Source organism: Mixophyes fleayi, chromosome 3 (assembly GCF_038048845.1).
Source record: "Mixophyes fleayi isolate aMixFle1 chromosome 3, aMixFle1.hap1, whole genome shotgun sequence".
Taxonomy (NCBI): domain Eukaryota; kingdom Metazoa; phylum Chordata; class Amphibia; order Anura; family Limnodynastidae; genus Mixophyes; species Mixophyes fleayi.
The window spans coordinates 289592257-289615124 of NC_134404.1; the positions used below are offsets into that span (position 1 = coordinate 289592257).

At 37.6% G+C, this 22868-nt stretch overlaps 1 protein-coding gene across 4 annotated transcripts in view; it reads left to right on the forward strand.

Moving 5' to 3' along the window:
* The window catches only part of ATL2 (atlastin GTPase 2), a 63993-nt gene that overhangs the window by 22878 nt on the left and 18247 nt on the right, over positions 1–22868 (forward strand). For all 4 annotated transcript variants that reach the window (XM_075203766.1, XM_075203768.1, XM_075203767.1 and 1 more), the window contains exons 2-4: positions 12004–12254; positions 15797–15931; positions 20446–20550. In XM_075203766.1, the coding sequence (XP_075059867.1) occupies positions 12004–12254; positions 15797–15931; positions 20446–20550 (491 nt within the window). The remainder of the gene's footprint in view (positions 1–12003; positions 12255–15796; positions 15932–20445; positions 20551–22868) is intronic.

Sequence of the window (22868 nt, forward strand, 5' to 3'; positions counted from 1 at the left end):
ATATGCTCAGTCTGCTGCATTTTTTAAGCTTTTATGTTGTCACAAATATCCATTTCAATCATTTTCTTTAAAGTGTGTGTGTGTGTGTGTGTGTGTGTGTGTATATATATATATATATATAGAGATCTGATACTCCTCATATATGTATATTTTTTTTCTAATATATAATTTTGTTTACACATGTATTGGTTTTAGAAGTAGTTAGAAATACTTTGAATTTCAAGCAGATGCTTCTTCAGTTTGGAACTGAGATCACCTATAGTGAGTAGTAGATAGCTGCAAAATAGAAGTCATGTTTAAATCAATTGAATAGAGAGAAAATTAATCCTTCTCCTATTTTGTGAATACTGCAGTGAGCATGGGGGTGGAAAGTAAGCCAGAGAATTGTCTCAGGAGGTCAAACAGACAATCTCAAGGACACAAATCCTTAAGATATTAATCAATCTCGGGAGGCCTTGATGTTCCAGATTCCACCGTACATAATGTTGTTTGGAGGTTTTAGGCCCAGGTTGCTGTAGCCAACCTTCCTGGGCTTGGCCACAGATTGCAGTGCAGTATTGTTCGAATGGTGGAGAAAGCACCTCAATCAACTGCTAAACAGATTGAAGCTGACTTTCAGACAAGGCACGACTGTTTCAATTGGCACCATCTGTCGCCAACTCAGTGCATAGGGGGTTACATGTTAGGAGGGCCCTACTGCTAGAGTTTGACAAACCACACCTGAACAAGCTAAATTCCTTCTGGCGGAATCTCCTGTAGACAGATGAGACCAGGATAGAGCTTTTTGGTAAAGAACATCATCCCTATGTTTACAGAAAGCAAAATGATACTTGCAATTAAAAGAACATCTTCCCTACAGTCAAACATTAAGGAGGTTCAGTGCTATTTTGGGGTTGCTCTGTTGCATCTGGCACTGGGCGTTTTGAACATGTACATGGCATGATGACATGTGGAGACCAGGTAATTTTGGAGTGCAATATTGCACCCAGCGTCCGAAAACTGGGGCTCAGTCAAAGGTCAATGTTCTTCCAGCAAGATCCCAAACACACTTCATAAAGCACCAGGAAATGGTTCAAGACAAGACGCTGGACTGTTCTGAAGTGGCCAACAATGTGTCTAGATCTAAGTCGCATAGAACAACTGTGGAGAATTCTGAAAACAGCAGGTCTCCCAGATTTGATGGTTCCTTCTCCCATATGAAGTAGTTTGCACAAAACCAGTGGCCCCAACTGCCAGTTTATTTCTTGTTTTTATTGTTTATATTCATAAATATACAAAGTATCAAACTATTTAATAGGGTTCTTAAACCTAATAGTAAAAGTAATAACCTCTTTATCACCACTAAAAATGATGCAGAAATTTAACTAGTAAACTCCATAGTGTGAGCACACGCCATTTTCTAGTAGTCTTTTACTGGTGATAGGACAAGACTGGCCACTCGTCCCTTGTTTATTTTGAGTGCATGCACTTGTACAGAATGGTGATTGATTAACCAATCGGATATATTGGTGTATGGTATACAAAGTCCACTTATGATGTGGTACCCCTGTAGACATCTGTGATGAAAAGCATATGTTTGCACCTTGTGCCTAATGAAATTGACTACTGGTATGGGCAGGAAACCTGATGGAAATTCGTAACATCACTTATTGCCATAGCTTTCTCCAGTGGTATCCCTTTCTCCAGATGAGCCTTTTTGTTCTTAACTGAAATATGAGTTTTTAACCATATATTTTATTGTTAGAATAAAGTGGCCTTTTTCATTTTTCTCTGTTGGTATGTGGTCATGAAATATATTATATTGGAATGCCCTCCAAGTGGAGTATCTCTCAAGGTTAGGAAAATCTTGTACTTGAGCATCTGTGATATACATCTAAGGAATGTCTTGTTAATAAACTAATTTAGTTGGTAGAGTGCTGGTGTTTTCCAGCACTCACATGGTGTTAAATGATTGCATAACTGAGTTAACAATACTGCGCTCTTATATGTGCAGGGAAAAGTTGGTCTATTTTCTGCTCTGTTCCCCAGTTCACTGCTAATCAAATTGACTGTTTGCATATTGTCGTAGCTGCACATCCCAGTGGAATGCAAAGTCTTAAGCATAGCTTGCTGCTATTTATGGCTCCTCTCTAAAGGATAGAAATAGTTCTATGAGTCTATGAGAGTGCTGCTTATAAGGAGCACTTGCTGAATGTTATGCCTTCCATTTTCAGTGGCTTCTTTTTTAATTTTAAAACGTACATGTAGTAGGTGCATAATTAGGTATTACTAACAGATAGCTTAGTTACAAATAACTTCTGTTTTCAGTTCAGGTACAAAAGACCAAGAAGCCAAGGTCAAGCATTGAATAATTGGTTATTATGTTTATTTTTAAACATGCTACTATGAAACTGGATTAATCGGTGGGCATTAAAGGGAGATTACACTATGTATCTTTAATGGGTATGTCTGTCCAAAAGTAAATTTTCATACTCTATACACCCTCAAATTATCAGAACTATGTGGGGGTACAATGCTAATCCCTTACAGTTTTGGAGTTTTCGCCCACATTGACACTACTAAATCTGCTCCTTGCATACACAGCAGGGGGTAGAGGAAGTGTAAACAGCACTACATGTCTGAAAACTGTTATCGACCTTTTATTCTACGATAAACTTTATTTCACTATAGTCTCCTTGTATCGGAGTCCCTGTGCTGTAATGTTTTTCTGTATCGCAAACGGCACAGTGTTACTAGTTTAAAAATCTTACGTATTGCCAACACTTGGAGAGGATCTGGTGTAGTGGCGAGCTGAACAAAATTACAAGAATAGTTTAAAACAAAGAACAAAAAAAACCCAAACAAAACAAGTTATCAAGTGCTAAAATAAAAAAAAGTTGTAATACTCATGTTTCTTAGGTGTGCTATCCATTATACTCTAAATAAAAATGTCTTGTCATAACTTACCTGTACATTCAATTCTACACACAAATGGGTTTGAATCATGCACATATGCCAAAGAACATTGCTAGCACTCGCACAGTGGCTGCTTCTTCCTCAGCGTCTTTGCTTGATGATTTCCCAGTATATGCTGACTGTGGATGGAGACTTTAAATAAAAAGTGTTTATTCCTTGATGTCCCCACCAAATTTAAAGTTTGAATCTCAATTGGTTCTTATATATTTTTATTTTTGTTTATTACAACATTCTAAAACTTTCGTATTTGTTTGTATAATATAATATACTGTTCTAGTGGTTGAAAGTGGTGCACATTTTGTGTGAGTGGACCACTCATCAGTGTTGACTTTGCTCCACCTATCATCATCACCATTTATTTATATAGCTCCACTAATTCCGCAGTGCTGTACAGATAACTCATTCACATCGGTCCCGTCTCCATTGGAGCTTACAGTCTAAATTCCATAACATACACATACAGAGAGAGAGAGACTAGGGTCAATTTTGATAGCAGCCAATTAACCTACTAGTATGTTTTTGGAGTGTGGGAGGAAACCGGAGCACCCGGAGGAAACCCACGCAAACATGGGTAGAACATACAAACTCCACACAGATAAGGCCATGGCCGGGAATTGAACTCATGACCTCAGCGCTGTGAGGCAGAAGTGCTAACTACTTAGCCACCACTTAGCTATTGGAGGACAGATCAAATACTAGTGTTTATAAAGTAGGTGTAGCAAAAATATAATGTCTGTGCCTGCAACTTCAGAGTGTCATTTAGAAGACTAATGCAACCACTGTCCACGTACTAATCGGCTAAAGCAATAGCTAATGAATAAATTGGAAGAGGAGATAATGGAGAGTGTTACCTACAAATATTGGGTGTTCGTTGACGGGCGCAGTTTTGAAACATTGCTAAAGACTTTGTCAACCCTTTCTGTGAACAACACCTAACAATGAAAGTATACTCTTATTGCTCAACTGCAATAGGTGCACTTCAACTATTACAGAAAATGAGGTTGTTGTCATTTTAGGAGTCTCAGAAATCTACTGTTTTTGTGTTTCAAGATGAAGCTCAGTCTTTTCATTGGAACAATAATTAAGTGAAGGTAGATTCCTAAAACAGTTAATTCCAAAAATGAAGATTGCCTTTTCGTTTCAGGACACTGAAAAATTACTAACAAATAACATACTATTTGTAGGGAAATTTTACATGTAAAGGATTCAATTGTGTATACAAGGTGGAGTATGTATCAGGAGTAATTGAAAAGAGAGGCCTGTATGATCTTTTAATTTAAGTGATTTCCCCACATGGCCTAAATGGAAATAACTATTCACTATTTTTATAATGCCAGAACACTTACAGGATCAGTATAATTTTTGATTATTATGTTTAAATTGAAACTTTGTGAGGCAAAAAATATAATTTGATTCCTTTGACGATCAACCACTTGGGATTTATTAACACATGGTGGTTATCAATAACATCAAATAGATATGCACTTGATATAACTATTGGAATCTCGCAATGGATGGGCCCACTGAGTTGTGGGAGAGAGAAGAGTCGACTCGTGGCGCATCCGCGCTAAATCCCGGTAGTCGAGCGTCGCTATATAGAAGGTATTGTTATAATGAAGATATCGATATCAGTGCTGTTTGTGGTGTGATAGGCCCACAACTCAGTGGGCCCATCCATTGCGAGACTTGTAACGAGAGGAACCGGACATCTGGAGGATGCATCCTCGGTAAGGGTAAGTGCACTACCCCCATCGCGGACTTGATAGCGCCACATCAAGCGGAATACCGGTTTATGGGTTTGAGCTCTTATTTCCATTTTGATACACAGACTTTTGTGCTTGTTATGAAATTAACACTTACAGTGCTTCAGCCTATTCGTCCGGCTTACTGTCTATTTGATTTATTTACTAGTCCGGTTCATATACAATTTGTGTAATAAGGATTCTACAGATTATATTCGACTATTGCTTTACAAGCGGTTTGAAGATCTTTTTTATGCTTCAGCTGGTCAAGCATTTATAAGACACTTATATGGTTTTAAGGTACAGCTTGGTGGTATGATTTACCTGCTTCTGGAAAAAATACGAGCAGAAGCTGTGTGTATATATTTAAATCCCAGTTTACTATTAAGTACCTAATTGAACTGGGACATCAGCTCCCGATGGATGAACTACAGTGTTTACTGCTTCTGTGATTACATGTATTTCAGTGGCTAAGCCGGCTGGCTTTAGTATCAGGAGCAAGTGACTGTTATCCAAGACTTCTGTCACAACGAACTGTATAAAATACGTGTGATTCCCGATATGTGTTCACATGGTATCTATCGTAGCTGAATTTGATTTACTACTCTGCACCTCATTTAATAAACACGAGTACACCGGCTGGTGTACTTGTTTTAACATCATTTGATTTCTTTCATCATATTTTTCCTTTCTCTTCCATACCCCTCTTTCCCCCCCCCCCCCCCTCTCTATCCCAGCGCCAGGGAACCTGGCACATTCTACGTTTGGGGTTAGAAGCCTGAGCATAGATGAGCGATTGGAAGTATGTTTGTTTTGCAGTGTCCAGAGAATTTCTATAGGATTGGTAGATACCCGTATATGTGAAGAAATCATTAGAGGTACAAGATTTACGTTAGTGACGTTCTGCTTTATGGGAAAGTTTTTGTAGAGTTCGTGTTACTTTAGTGTGCCACGGTTGGCAACAAAGTATTTGTGGAGTATGTAGTGTCGCAGGAGCCACTTGATCAAGAGCAGTTGCTAGGGTTTGGTGAAAATGAGGTACCGCCTGATCAGGGGAGGAGAATGTAGAAATTGGGGAGAGAAGGTGTTGGAGAGAGGTGGAAAACTGTTGAAGATCAATAGAGTTGATATTCCTGCGGTTGTGAGGAGTCTTGGAAGAGTTTGACAATGGGGACGGTAAAGAACTGGGGGTGAGCGAGTAGCTAATAAGGTGATTTATCCGGGAGGGTTAAAGGAGTGTTAAGGAAATCTTAAACTGAGCATAGTCTAGAGAAAACATGATCGACAGTGGCCATCCTGATGAGTAGCAGATTCAAACCACTGGAAGAGGTCAAGTGAGGGTGTTAGAGAGAGTAGTTTGAAAGCAGAATTCTATCGCGGCTTGGAAATAGGGATGTTTAAATCACTCATGATGATGGTGGGGATGTCCGAGGATAAGAAGGGAGGGATCCACGCAGAGAAGTGTTCAAGAAATTGTTGGTGTGGTTCAGGGGTCCGATAGATGACAGCAACACGCATAGAGAACAGGTTAAAAATCCTAACAGCATGTACTTCAAAAGATGTGAACGTGAGTGATGGGACATTTGGGAGAACTGAACGTGCACTGTGGGGAGAGAAATAGTCCTCCTTGTCTGCCTCCTGGTCTGGGGGTGTGGGTGAAATGTAGACCACCATGTGAAAGGGCTGCAGGTGAGGCAGTGTCTGATTTGTGTGAGCCGTGTTTCTGTTATTGCTAGAAGGTTTTAGGTTGTTTGAGAGGAAAAGATCGTGTATGGGGTAAGTTTGTTACAAACAGAGCGTGCATTCCAAAGGGCACGTTTAAAGGACTTTGGAAGAGTGGGGAGACAGGTGATGCGTTTGAGGTTTGCTGGATTTCTGTAGTGTTCAGACATATGCGTGTGGGAGAAGTGAGGGGGACCTGGATTAGGTGATATATCCCCAGATAATATGGGATGTGGGGAGCCATGTGGGGAAGTGCGTGGAAGTGTTGAATGGAGAGTAATAAAGGACAGGTGCTTGCAAGAACTCAGCTACTCAGAGTCATGAGAGAGGAGAGTTGTACAAAGTCGGTATCATTTATTCCTACATGTGATGACAGACAAAGCCTTGAGTAGAATTGAAAGTACAATGATGAGATAGGGGACTGAAATAGCTGTAGCGTGGGTAGGGAGTGGCTGAGCAAGTAGTACAGCAGGCTGATTAAACAGTGGGGATTTTGCAGGGAAAATAAACTTTCATGAGCTCAGTAGAAAATAAGATCAGAGTCCAAAACAGTCTTGTGTGAAGCTTGTAGCCAGGGACAGATGGAAATATCAGGGGTAGAATATGGAGTTTCAGGTGAATACTGACTGTTGCCCTTGTGTAGCTGTGGTAATAGACAGAATGTTCTTCTCCGGTATAACTCCAAATTATGCTATTTTTAATTTTTTTTTACACTTGTAACTATACACTTAGAGCTATACACACTAACTATGCAGCCATCACTGGCTTGCAGCCATTCTACAATGAATATATATGTTTCACAAACGCATGTAATCAGTGTTCTTCAATCAAGCCCTTCATAAACTCCCCCAACAGACACTAGCAATAAAAGGTTTAAACAAACAGTGTAAGGACAGCATACCATTAGAAATAAAAATGCACTTTCTGAATTCAGTTTAATTCGCTAACACTGTTCCAGCCACATTTTAGTGTCAGTAACTTTGCCGCCATACCTAGAGGGGTATGTGGAGACCTAAAGTGAGCATCCATTTCCTATAGACACTGAAGGCATTGATGGGATGCTCCTGATTTTTTAAAAGACGTTTGAGGATATCCCTGTGAAGTACAGGTACGGTACACCCCGGATCTGGCGTTCCACTATCAGCTCTTCCATAATCATTGTCTCTAGTGGATCTGTAGAATCTGCTAATGGGACAGATTCTAGTAATACATTTGCAGGAGATTCATCAGGCATGTCCCTGTGCTGTAACAGTCCTTTTTTTGTCTTGTTTGTACTGCTGATTATTGTTATAACTAGATTTTCCCTTGGCCAGATTCTGCATAGTACAAACAACTTCATTTGTAAAATCATCCCATTCTGGTTCATCCCGAAAATTACAGGTACTTGCTTTCTCTTTCAACATTAGGAACACATCCAACAATTTCTCCTGTAGACTGGCAACTTTCCACATAATAATCTTTGGGTACTCCTCATCCCAATAAGCAAAAATGTGCAGCATTGTGGTTGAGTGGTGCAAGACGTCCATGTCCCTATCCTGCAGACACTGCCATAGCCCTTCATCCCAGAAAACCTTTCTGGTTGCACTGGAATGTTTCATCCCTTCCTTTGGGAACTTTTTAAACACTGGGCTGTGATCTGCTATCTTGTTCCCAGAGCTCACACCCATTTTACTTCCAGTGATCACCTCACTGATTTCCACTCTTTGAGACATTGTTCCATTTTCTGCTCTCCACTGGCGGGGTGCGCCTCCCCTTATCAAATCGACATGTGTGCGGCATCTTCTCTCGCCTCAAGCCCAGAGCGCTTTTCGTGACACTTTCTACCTTTAAAACCTTTAGGAGTAAGTTCAGGATAATATGGTAACTGGATTCTAGTGCGAACTGCTATGCAGAGCCCTGGAATGTATCGCGATACAATTCCCCTGCAGCTCTACCCAGAGGGGACCTGGGACTGAGTGAACCCACTGTTTGCCACCAAAAATGTGAAGATACCGGGTTTATCGAACACAATGCTACCGCCACCGACGGGTGTTTTCCTATGCCAGGGAAGTCTACCCAGTGCCTTCTAGGATTCGTATTGTCACTCAGACAAATGCAGTTAGAAAGTAAAGCAATACATTTATTGTAATAAAAGCAACCACTAGATTATTATGTACACACAGTAAATAAATGCTAGGTAGGTTTTCCACATCAATTTGTCCCTTACCCCACTATCTTAAGGAGTTAGTCACCTGGCTGTCCAGACTTGACAACCCATGGATCTCTCTCAGCTGCATATGTAGACTCTCGAAGAGAATGACAACTCCTTCCAGGGATCAAATCACAGAATGATCACCCCTCACCCTCTGGAGTCGCTCCGTATATATACACGATCTAATTTCAATAGAGCTTTCCCATCTCTGTGCAAACCCCTGTGCCTCTCCTTGTTAAACATTGGTCAGTGTAGGACTAGGGGAGGTTGGAGAAGGAAGTGAAGATGAGCTGTCCTTCCACAGAACCTCCCCGGCTAGATGGCATATCTGGACTAGTCTTGTGAGAACAATAGACTCTAATTAGTTTTCCCCCTCCAGTATCTTGCAACCTGGTCCCCACCCAAAACCCCCTGGCTTCATTTTAAGAACAATGACTAACAACCTCACTGCCACATCACCAATATACAATAAACAATATACATATTTACATTAAGCTACAATGTCCCTTTATCCATATGTAATTAGACACTGTGGTTGTACTCTGTCGAGTGAACAAAAGCAAGGGCTATAAAAGTACTTGCTATAATCCACATTACGTGAGGAACAGGATGGTTACAGTGTTATCAAACTTGCCTGGCCACACTACTCCACATCTGCTACACCACTTTGGAAATCACCACACCTAGTCCCTGTATCCTCCATAATCCAATTAAAATAAGCTACGTGTGTGTATATATGTGTGTGTGTGTGTGTGTGTGTGTGTGTATATGTGTGTATATATATATATATATATATATATATATATATTATAAATATTATATTGTAAATTTATTGATGACTCCTAACTATCGGATTAGAAGGAGTGGAGAACTTAAACTGTAAAAATCTAAATGTAGGATGAAGAAACCTCATATGAGTAGTTCTAATGCAGTCTCTTGAGACAGCTCATAAAGGTTTCCTTTATGAGCTCCATAGTAGTGGAGTTTTCTTCTTCAGCATCTAGTTATCACCTAGCTTACAACTGAAGTTAAGAAATTAATAAAGCAAGAAAAAGAATTGGGCAATGAAATTCCTTCTCCAGCAGAAGGAAATCTGATGGATTGCAAGTATATTATTTCAGGCATTCATTCTTTAATGCATTACACTTGTTTTCAGTCTTTAGAGCAGATTTTATTTTAGATGTTGACTGTAGTGCAAATATTTCATTTCATTTTTGGTAGATAAATCCCTAGATCTATCAAATGTGCTTAGGTAAATACCAAAGTGTGATGAGTGAATATCCAGGGATTGATTGAAATAGTGTGCTGTAAATGTATATAAACTCTGAACAGTCTTCTGTTTCTTCCTATAGACTTTATTCATTTTTCCTATTTATTTATTTTTTGTAATACACACCTGCCGAATACGGTGACTCACTTTGATATACGTGTATTTTTAAATCTTGTGAAGCTCTGCTTTTAAAAATAGGGTATGACCTGTTATCAATGTTACAAAAATACGCTTCAAGCTCAGACTTTGTTCTCCTAGTATTTTTTTAATTTCTTTTATAGATTTGGAATGGGTGTGTGTGAAATCCATCGTTTTGTTATTTTTTTACATTCCCAGCTAGGTCTCACTTTGATATCTTGCCCCATGTATCCTGTTGATTTGTGATATCATATTTTGCTGTGTAGAAAGATGTGAGAATCCATTGACGCTCCAACATTAAAAACTAGCAATTTAGACTCTATGCAAGATTTTAGCCACATAAAATAATTTTCAAGTACGTGTTATATGTAAACATAAATTTAAATTCTGCAAGTTTGGTGACTGTGTAGTTTTAATATAAAAAGTCTTCTTTGAAAACCATGTTTTGTGTGGCTTTTATTGATTGCAAGAACAAGTGTACGCCGACGTCTGCAAGATGCTTGCCAACGCTGAGAAAGCCTTTTCGCATCATTATGTGAAATGATCTGGTTGCTGTGTTGTGGATATTATTTGTGCATTGGCACAACAACCGCTAGCCCTTTGCTTGCTCTGCTCAAGTGATGTTCACATTTAGCTTGGGGAAAGCCCTTGAAGAAAACCAGACATAGTATTAGATTGGCATACCTCTAACTTTTACAGTTGGGGAATCGGGACAAATTTGCACATAAGTAGGGGTGTATTCATGCCTCATGGCTTATCCAGCGCTACTTTCACTTTCTTTTTCCTAAAACCACCCCCTCATTGCCATGTGCACCTGTCTGGTGCACACAGCACCCCTTCACCGCTGTCCTGCTATGCAGCACAGCAATGATCAGGACTTACCACCAAACCATCCTTTTATCTTGACTGTCCTGCCTATATCTGGTCTGTTGGGTAGTATGGATTAGTGTTGTTTTTGTAAAATCTCTTAAGTATATTTATGACAACAGCATTGTCGGCTACATCATTTTTTTTTTTAACCATTTTTAGAAGTGTCTCCAATATTCTTTTCAAAATAGATATTCTTTTAACTTTAATATACTTTTTACTAGCGTTGTTAATACAGGAACTGGCCCTTCCTGTTCCAGGTAGCATTTTACATTTTCCCATTTCGGATGCACGTATATATTTTTACTGGGTCACATAGAGAGTTGAATCTTGAACTTGAATCTGCTTTACTCTACATGCCATATTCTATTTATACACTTATGTAAACTAGAGATGCTCAGGCTCGGTTTCCTGAAAACCGAGCCCACCTCGGATCTGAATCGAGACAAACCGTCATTGTTGCGTTGTCGGATCTTGCGGGTTTCGGATTCCATAAGTACCTCCCTCCCCAGGAGATCCAGCGCCATTGCTCACACAGAAACAGGGGTAGCAGTGTTCTTCTCACTTGACAAAAATTTACTGGAAATTAATGTTATTGAGGTTAATAATAATGTAGGAACAAAAAAAATTGTGATTTTTTTATTAAAAAAAAAAAAAAAAAAAAGGGTATCCAAAACACACGAGGGCGGTTTTACCAAAACACGGGGGTCAGTGACCATCTCTAAACACATGGACTCGTTCTGTTTAGTGCTGTCTGTATTCTATTGGTGAATAATTGATTTCAAAATACATTTTTCTGTGTTTTGGTGTCTGGTTTGTGAAGTGGTAGTAATGGTCTTCTATTTTCCTCTATTACAGTTATGCGTTGCTTCTCTCTCTCCATCGCTTTGAAGTATGTTTGGTTAAAAGGGGATCACAAATTCTAATGAATTCTTTTTCTTTGAAATTTACACTTTTAAATTCAGATTAAGAGGTGGTATTTCCTGCAATTATTTCTCCTGGTTATACTGTATCCATCTGCTATCTTATAATCCCTTAGTCACCTTATAGGTTGTTTCTAAAAGATTGTTTTGGGTTTTTTCTCAACTTCAACTTATGTTCTGCTCCTCTCTTTACAGATGAAGATCATGTGGAAGACTTCCTTAAATCTGAGAGTGACGCAGAGGTGATGGACTCTCCACACCCCATCCAGATTGTCCTGGCTCATGAAGATGACCATAACTTTGAGCTTGATGAAAAGGCCTTGGAGAGTATTTTGATGCAGGAACACATATGTGATCTGAACGTGGTTGTCGTATCTGTAGCTGGTGCTTTTCGTAAAGGGAAATCTTTCCTACTTGATTTTATGCTCCGGTTCATGTACAGTCAGGTAAAACTTTTTTATCCTTAATTCTCTGAATACATTCACTTTATTATTGTACATGGAGTATTTTATTGTGTAAATCAACAGTTGTGTCCCTTCATATCAGAAACGTTCTACACGTCCATTGAAATTGCCACAATAAATTCCTTAATGTCTCGGAATTTCAACTTGAGTTCCTTCTGTATTAATGATATAAAGAAATCTTGAATTCAGGGTTGGAAAAATCTTGGTGCCTAGAATTACTGACGGACTTATGTCAGTGGTAGATCTGTTGAGGTATTTCATTGCAAATGCGAAACAGTAAAACATTAGACAGTCTACACACCGCACTGGTGGATTGGTCTGGCTACCACAGGCCTGGATGAAGATTGGTGGTTCTCTCTGGCTCTGCTTCAAATGCCAGCAGTCAATGTGACCAGGGGTGAGCATTTCTACAGGTAACGACAGTCACTGACACTGGCACTTCATGCAGGTCAGCGGCAGAATGACTAAACATCACTTACTGACCACGTCAAGCAGGCTACCGGTAAAATCTAAACTAAAGCATAATAACACTTGTAAGCTGTACAATTATATTAGAGAGAGAGTTATTATATACCTGTATAGGTCTGCTACAAAAGCGGCTGGTAAGCGTATTCCCTGCACCTGCTTGAAGAAAAAACGCCACTGGTGTGGTTTGTACATGCTTCCAAATCCTCATCAGCTGGTTGCATATGCTTAGATCTATACCAAATCAAGCAAATTTCTAGCTATATGCTGAGACAATCTGGTGGGCATTATCTGGTGGTAGTACATGCTAGGTATTGTTGGTATGTGGTGGACAAACCCAACAATAATATTTGTGTTGTACTTGTATGTCGCTAGTTTTTTCTTTCTTTTCTTCTTGCAAGACGGCTAACATTTAAAAATCCTCTGTCCCGTCCCTGGCTTTAAGGGAGTAAGTTGTAAATTGAAAATCTTTTCCCCAATTTGAAAACGTCAGGGTAGTTTAAAATGGACTTTTTAAATGCTCAGAATAACTTGTGTATACGAGTAATACAGAGAGTCTGTGACACAAGCTTTAATTGTTCTAGTGGTTTTAAAGTGGCAACAGCATTTTTATCAAGTTTCAACAGCACTTGATAAGAAAACACTCTCCTATTTAAATTGGTTATATTTGAGCAGACCCTGTTTTAAGTGCTCATTTCCGCTGTGAGCTATAAAAGGGTTGTGATTCTCCTGCTTCAATAAATGGTATCCATGAACACTTCTGAAGCTGGAAAAGCGCTCTGAAAAATGCCCTAGCATTTTTGGACTTAATAGTAGTCCTAATATGTGTGTGCATGTACACTAAGCTCTGTGGCTAAGCAATTTTCTGCCCTTTTCACTTGCCATCAAATGTTTCAAGATTGAATTGTGGAACCCCATATACAGTAACGTCATGTTTACAAAGTGATCTAAATGTTACAACGAACCCCAGTTTGAATTGAAGGTTCTATTCAGTTAGCCGCGGAATGCCTCCGGAACGGTTGCAAACATTGTGGTGTTGAGGTACCGTAGTACCGGGAAACCTGCACAGCCACAGCGTTCAGAGGAACATTGCTGCTAATTGAATGTGCCCCCAATGGATCGTTTCTGAACTGGGAAAAATGTGTGCGCAATTCTTCATAGTTTTTGCACTGAAGCACTTTGTTTGTAAATTTGTAGAAGGTCCTGTGTGTAGATAGCTTGCTCCATCTTTTGTGGGGATAGGGGTTCAGGATTAAAACATACATGCCTTGAAAAGTAAACACGTCGCTTCAAATTCCTACACTCCATTGGAACGGTATTTGTTTTATGTGGCGCAATGGTACATTTTAATGTATTTTAATCACATATTTTGTTTTGTGTGTCTAATTACGTTTTCCTGTGTAAAGCGCACCTAGATAATGTGTAAGTGACTGGCATTACACATCCTCAGGGATGGCTAAGAGCAGGCAAGATGTTTTACAGGGCTAAAAATACTCTATGATGAAATGCCTCTAAACACTCAGTATGCACCCCTTAAAGCTCATTTTAAATATTTCTTAATATAAAATGATGTGTTTGAATTGTGCGCAATATGTGGCTCATTACCTCATCTAGCCTACATTCAGCAAGTACCACCACAATCCACCCGAATTCTCCTATCAGTAGGAGAAAAAGTTTTGCTCCCTTGATGTCACCACCATTCTGATGTGCTTATTGTTGCGTTTAATGGTGAAACCTTGCTGGAATAAACGCATCATGGCACAGAAGCAGTGTTAAGTGATCTTGGTTTTTTTTTCGGTTGTCTGGTTGGTAAAGCGCTACGGAATTTGCTGGCGCCATATTAATAAATGTTGATGATGTGGGTGCTTTTGTAGAACCAGCAAGAGACTAGAACTGAGAGAATCGAGATATGTTGGGGGTAAAAAAAATTACATACTCCAAATAAGCGCACTCTTCTGTCATTTAAGTATGCACAACCATTATAACCACCTGCTAAATATTGCGTATGTCCCCCTCGTGCTGCCAAAACAGCTCTGACCCTTCAAGGCATGGATTCCACAAGACATTTGAAGGTGTCCTGTGGTATCTAGCACCAAGATGTTGGCAGCAGATCCTTCTGGTCTGGGGAGCCACGGGAACGAGGAGATTAAGGAGAGATGCCCAGACTTTCCTCTTCGACTAGTGCCCAAATTCTAGTGGAGCTAGTAGTGTTCCGTAAAACACACTGGGCAAGTTGCGCTGCTAGATAATAATTCCTAAAGTTGGGGACTCCGAGGCCTCTACTGCATGTCGATCTCTGCAGGACGAAGAGTTTGACTCTGGGGCATTTTTTGCCCCATATAAATTGTGAGGTGTGGTGTTGTAAAAATTTAAATACATGAGGGGGATGTGAATCGTCAGAGCTTGGAAAAGATAAAGAAATTGTGGTAATATATTGTGACTGAATTTATCCACCCGATCCAGGAAATAAGGTGCTGATCGGCAGCACATCCTTTAAGTCCTGTAAGTTGAGAGGTGGGGCCTCAATGGCTAAGACATTGTTTTTCCAGCACATCCCTCAGATGCTCGATCAGATTGAGATCTGGGAAATAGGGAGGCCAAGTCAACACCTTGAACTCTTTGTCATGTTCCTCAAACCATACCTAAACAATTTTTGCAGTGTGACAGGGTAGCTATTATGTTCATAGCTTAGTCAGTGACCAGATAATAGTTTAGTAACTGTACATCTGTTCCTGTGAGTCTGTTTCCCCACAATTTAAGCTAAAATTGGCAGGTGCTTTATGCATCTTTTGTGAAAATATTAACCTAATCACAGCTGTGCTGTTGTACAAGAATTGAAGCGCTCTTCCTTATTTGTATTGGGTTACAAAGATAAATGTATTGGTCTCCTGTATTTGGCTAGTTTTTAGTAGTGGTTTATTTAGGATGAATTACTTGAAATGTGCATTCTGCCAAATGATTAGATTAGGCTACTCATATGAAGGAGAAAATAATCTATATAATAAAGCAGAGGTGTTTAAAGGCACCTGATATATTTATTTATTTTTATTTTTTTATAGAGCTCCACAAGCTGGATTGGTGGAAATTATGAACCATTGACTGGTTTCACGTGGCGGGGAGGATGTGAGCGAGAGACCACCGGCATTCAGATTTGGAGTGAAATATTTGTTGTTGAGAAACCTGATGGATCTAAGGTAATTTTATAATTTCTTTATATATGTCCTACTGACTGGAGCCACTGTTGAGCTAATATGTTTTAATACTATATAATCTATAATATAAAAGCCTATATAAAAAGGGCGCTTGCGTCGGGAAGTAACGCTTTTCCCCTGAGGAGGCCTGGGCTATGGCCCAAATGCATGACAAGAACCTTTTTAAGACCTTAAGTAGCTTGATTTGACTAGAATGCATGAGTATCATGCACGGGTTAACTTGTATGTGTGTATGTATGTGTATATATGTGTATATATATGTGTGTGTGTGTGTGTGTGTGTGTGTATATATATAGATATAGATATAGATATAGATATAGATATAGATATAGATATGTATATGTGTGTGTGTGTGTGTGTGTATATGTGTGTGTGTGTGTGTGTGTATATGTGTGTGTGTGTGTGTATGTATATATGTGTGTGTATGTATATATGTGTATATATATATATATATATATATATATATATATATATATATATATATATATATATATATATATATATATATATATATATATATATATGTTATTGGTAGATGTTAAACAGGTATATTATTTTTTTATGCTCCCTTGTGGTCCTGAGATTTTTAGCATAACCTGCACATTCTTTGTATAGAGACTGTCCAACTGGGCCATGCTTGCCCCCATTAATTTGTCTATTATGAAGCATGTTGCCTGGAGTAGGGACAAAAACATCAAAAAACAGAGATTAAGGTTGCTCAAAGATGAAGAGAAACTTTTATAAGGTCATGAATAGAAAAGACCTGATAAATAGCATGCCTAATCACATATAAGGTCAATGTTGGAAGATGAAAACATGTAATAAAAGTTTTATTGCAGGTCTCGAGTACAAAGAGAAGGGGAGTGTTTGCACCAGCTATGAATATTCCAGTAGCTTTTAATATAGAAGGATATGGCTTATTCAGTTGGCACAGTAACTGCTGGTGAAAGGCAGACTGCTCTGCTATATGTGTATTTCCTGATGCAAACAATATATGGAGAGCATAGACAAGAAAAGGCACATATAGCTCTCCAGATTAATCCCTGACTAAATCCCACAAAGTGTACATTACTGCCAGCACTAGAGGTGCTCAAAACAGCCACACATCCATTCTCTAAGCGTTTTTACAATGTTGCTGTAATGTTTTTAGACCGGTTTTAAAAATCGAGCTGAATTCAAGAAAGTCGAACATGTTCAGTTCAGTTCATACGCAGTTTGAGCTAAAAGCTATACATTTAGCCAATTTTTAATAGCAAACTCCATACACAGTAGTAGAACTAGTTTTTCTTTTTCTTTTTTCTTTTCTTTAATTTTTTAAGATATTTTCTTCAATAATTAAAAATATTTAAATAGTGTTAAAAAGAACTAATCAATTAAAAGCACTAATTTTAAAGGTAAACCTTGAATGTGCGCCTCAAATTTTGGCTCATCGATTCAAACCTGTTTCGTCAATTTTCCAGCGAACGTGTTCGTGACTATGAATCTGGTGAATTTCAAACCAGCTCCACATTTTCCAGCCTCTCTAGTCGGCACAATGAACCAGTATGTTAGCACCCTATCCAAATTGCTGAAATCTATTTTATATAGAGTCTAAGGGGGGTATTCAATTAAATGCAAGATTTATTTTTTTTTTTTCCCCCGCAGCATTAAAAAAAAGAGATAAATAAAAAATAAATCCCCCACGCGTTTTTAACTGCTATAGCGACCGGTTTTAGTTAACGCAAACTCGTGCAATTCAATTGAAAAAGAGGGACCGTTGCCCCCACGCGTTATCCATTGTGTTTGCAAGTTTTTGGGGGAGTGAAGGGAAGTTTTAACGCGGTCATGTATAGCACAAAAAAAAGATTTGCATACATTTTAATACATTAGATTGCATTACACATTGATAATATCTACATTACAGTACTTTCTTTAGCATATTTTTTTATAGAACTATTTTTTTTTTACATAGAATCACCTATACATGTCAAAACACATTAGTACATTTTTTTTTATGTTTCTTTTATTTATTTATTTTTTCACAGGAAAATCAACTTTTACCTGTTGGGCATTACTGATAAATATAGTTTAACTTTTTTTTTTTCTCATTATTACATGATTTCAAATAGTTTTCAGAGGTTTTTTATTTTTCACACCCCAAAGAGGTGTAAGATAAAACAGCATATTTGCCTGTTTAACACGTCACGTTACCTATGCTTTCAATAGACCACCTACTGGAGCGCGAGAGGACCGTGTTATGACAAAAAACGGAATGGTAAAAATGGAATTGAATCGCTGGTAAAGTTAACCCGCTCGAAAATGATAAAAAAAAAAACAGCGTTAAAATCACTTAACGCGGTCTTAAAAAAAAAAAAACATCTTGCATCAATTGAATACCCCCCTAATAGTGAGGCAAATATGCTAATAACCTTTTTATAAATTATTTATAACTTTTATCCTCAGTAAACTCAAGATGTAGCTTCATTTAAAATATTTTGTATTTTATTTAATATTCTAAATATAACGATTGTATACATAATATAAAACAGTAAAGTGAAAACTGTAACCGTTAGAGTAAACAAAACATTGGTGTTGTATACTATTGCTTACTCTATTAGCGTAGATGGTGTCCTTCGATGTTAAACAGAGGCCAATGTGTCAGAAAATGGAATATCCTTATCACTAGATTACAACATGAGTGGTTATAGTCCACTTGAAAGACTTTGTATGCAAAAGTTTAGGCACCCCTGCTCCAGGTGCATGGTTCATGTAATGTGAAAATAAAACGACAAATGTCATATGTGCAAATATCTTAGTTGGTTACAAAGATTATTTGGAAGCTGTGATTTCTGCAGTACTGCAGAACACATCTTCGTTTTAAGCTAAACCCATGAATATGGTTTCTACTTTGTATATCTAACCAGTTTACATGTAGATTTTCAGAGTTTTCTGAGTCTCCCCAAATCTTGCTTGACTTCAATAGTTCACCTTAATTTAATTTCTTAATGATGTTTGTGACAGTGGAAATTTCAAGATGGAAGTGTTTAGAGATATTTTGTATAACCTACCCCGGCTTTGTAACATTATCTTTTATTTGTAAATTCTCAGTCAGCTGTGCATGGTGGTCAGAGTAGGCAACACATCATGATAGGCTATGCCTGGTGTTGTATTTATTCAATTCTGGAATAGTCTTCACCTGGATTAATTTACAGTCTAATGATTTAAATAGGTTTTGAGGCCAAAATAAATCAAAAACTATTAATGAACTGGAGGGGTGCTGAACTTTTGCACATGTCCTATTTAACTGTTACATTAGATAGTAATTGTGTATGAAAATATACAGAGATATACTATGTATGAGTTACTATCCTGCAGTGGTTGCAAGTTCTTTTCTGATGAAGACATTCAGTGAAACATATTATCGGACCAAACCTTTCCTTTTGCATATATAATTGTATGCAAAAGTTACTAGTATAAAGATGGCTATTATTGGCTTATCTGCTTACTCTTGGTTATTGCTCCAACCCTTTATTAGTAAACCAGCTGACAGATTCCATTTAGCAGCCATAGTACATTTAAATATGTGGCTTTTTTTTTTTTTCTACCATTTGATTCTCCCTTCCAAATAAGCATGGACAGGCAGGCTGTTGAGAAAAAAAAAGTAAGCTGATTTTCAGTTGTTTTCTGATTACCTCGAGACGTACTTACTGGCATAATTTATGTGCTCTTTCATTTTGCGAATAAGAACTCTACTTAGCAGCTCTTAGTCACATTAAGTGCACACGAGTGAAATGTTATAGTGGTTATGCTCAGAGTGGTTTCCAGTTGAAGCTAATATTGTGGATATCAAGACCAACTCGGTATTTGAAGACTGGTGAGGGCTATGGAACACCTGCTTGTGATTGTGAATTTTAATTTACTTTACGTTTCTCCAAAGCAATTACCATTTCTAAAACATTTATACACTTTGTAACTTTGTATATAATACTTGCAAATTAAAATATTCAAAAGATAAATCGGATATTGGCTGAATTCTACACTTGGACTCTGATGTTCTGTGCAGGAAAGGATCGGATTATGTTTATCTGTAGGGCCTTCATATTTTGGGCATTTTTATATATATATATATATATGTGTGTGTGTATGTGTGTGTATAGATAGATGGATCTATATAATGGATCACTAGGAGTGAACCTTACTAACAGATGTGGGCATTTCCTATCATTTCAGTCTTGTGAGCGATTTTTGTAAGATGATTGGTTTCCCTTGTTGGATTTTTGAGAATGTCATGGTGTTTGGTCTGTGCTGCACAATGATCATTCCATAACAATGCATATACAAGCCACATTCTAATTTAATGGTTAGGAAAAATAATTTGTCTGGGTGTATTCATTGATGTGAAGTAACAGGCCTATGCTGATGTGTTTACAAAATCATGCAGCATTTTCTGATGACTTTATTTTATTTTCTCTGCTCTTCTAGTAATTTGTGTAACAGTGCGATCTCTTTCTCCCTAGGTTGCGGTTCTTCTCATGGACACTCAGGGAGCCTTTGACAGCCAATCAACAATCAAAGATTGTGCAACGGTTTTTGCCTTAAGCACAATGACCAGTTCTGTCCAGGTACTGCTGAATATCTGCACACATTTTCTGATCGTTCTCATATACTTTTGATGGCTTTACCTATAGCAAAACTAGTATCCTTCTTCGCCCCACACACTCTCTGTACATGGAAAGGGCTTGGAAAGGTTAAGTGCTCTCTGACTCTGTATTAAACATTTTACCTACAGAAATGAGTGGAATTGCCAGTAGATTACTGTAAATCATATCTTACACATGGTAATACACAGCCGTGCACCAGTTATCCTCTAAAGAGGCCTGTAAATGTATTGCAGTATCAACACAACTTATATTTTTTTTAGCTTTCATTAGATGTTATAGATAGTTATATAGATTTGATGAAAGACAGGTTTTATTGTTTGAGTGCAAACCTCGCAGTGACGTTTCAACCTAATATTGGTTTACGGTGGCTGGCGACAATGGCTGTAGAGCGTTTTCCACCTACACATCTTCACATGTAAATATGCACAGATCCTCAAGGTCTAGGAATTGAAGATGTGCATCATAGGAAAAAAGGATAAAGGGGAAAAGGGTGCTCTACGGTACTGATACCATCAAATATAATATGATAAAAATATATAGGCTGGCTATACTAGCTGCTACCAAAAATACATCCTACTGGAATGTCTCAGAAAATTATGATAGAATAGTAATAGGAGCACAGGTATGTCAGACACTTTATTGGCTAATAAAATAGCACAAGGCATAAACAATAAAACACATAAAATTGTATTCACAATGAAATATATCACAATATTATGAAACCAAGTATAAACAACCTGTGTGAGGATAGATTATCAAAAATTCTTATAATAGGTATATGTCAATAAGGTATGTAATACATAGTAAAAATAAAAGCCATAACAAAAAAAATATATAATATAAAAACCAAATGTTGCAAAATGTCCGGATAGAACTGCCTGCTATTAATCCATGATATAAGATAACCTTGTATTTAATTATCTTTGTGTTTCAAGACGGAAGTGGATTTCTTTCAAAATATATGTATGGCAATTTCAGTATACATAATGATAAAATTCCAAGAGGACTGTATAAAGATGATAATTTCCATACAGTATTCCTGTCAATACATTGGGAACTGTTTTCATGAATATATATATATATATATAGTTGCTTCAATTAAGTATAATATGTACGCCCGCATGAAACATTATGTAATCATAATAGATGCACTTTACTTGTTTTCCTGCTCATTAGATTACCCCCAAAAATGATAGCATTTTCCCCTTTTTTTAAAAAAATTAATCTGAAAAATTGGATATAATTTGTAATTACATCTACTGATTTAGAATCTACATGATTTGTGCTATTTACCAGTGAGATTGCACATTATATTGTCTATGTATTTGTGGTGTCCTAAGAATAACAGTCAACGTCACATTATAGTGTGCTTACTTTTTTGAAACCTATCTGTATTTTACAATTTTTTAAAGTGTCCACCAGGGAATGATCAACAACAAAAAATATTTAATAAATAACATATACACACGTACTGTATGTGTATATATGTATCAGTAAATCCAGATCCCTTAGAATAAATAATCATATTATAAAGGATTTTACAAGCTTTTTTCAGCAATATGCAGGAGTTGACCACCCTCCAGTCCAGCAGTTGGCATCAAGTTAACACGTACACTGACAGATCTTTTGTTCTTCACATTATGCATCAAACAAGACAAATATTTATACCGAATTTATATTTGTTGGTGGATTTATATTTAAAGGTCTTCTCCCAATTGGTTTGTTTTATGTTATGCTTTTGTTTATAACCTTTTAAACTGGCAATTGATAACTTGTCTATGGCTTTAAAAGCTTAGTGTAGTGTTATTTAAACAAATTTCTGGTTCTGTGCAGCCTTAAAAAGCACCTGAAATTTGCTTGTATTTTTATATATTGTGTTTGAAGTCAGTTTTGTTTAGTATAACTGTCATCCCTCAATACTTTAATTCTAACTAATTGCCTGCTCAAAACGTTGAGTCAGCTGTTGTGCTTTATCGGTTTCTTAGCTCAGAACTTCCATGGGATTTTTTTATTTTTTTTTGTAAATTGTTAATTGACCATTTTACCTTAAATAACATTATAAAGTTGGGTTGGTGTTCTCCAGTGATAGAATAGTGCTTGGGATTAGTGAGTCTTGTCCTTCCTCTACAATCCACAAATTACAAAGATGCTTCATTTTCATCTTAATAGATCCTTTTTTTTTTTTTCTTTTTTTTTTTAAGAAGCTGCTTCCAGTAAACGATGAGAACTTTGTGTAATCCCATAATACTAGAATGTTGGTGAATAAGACCTTATAAAGT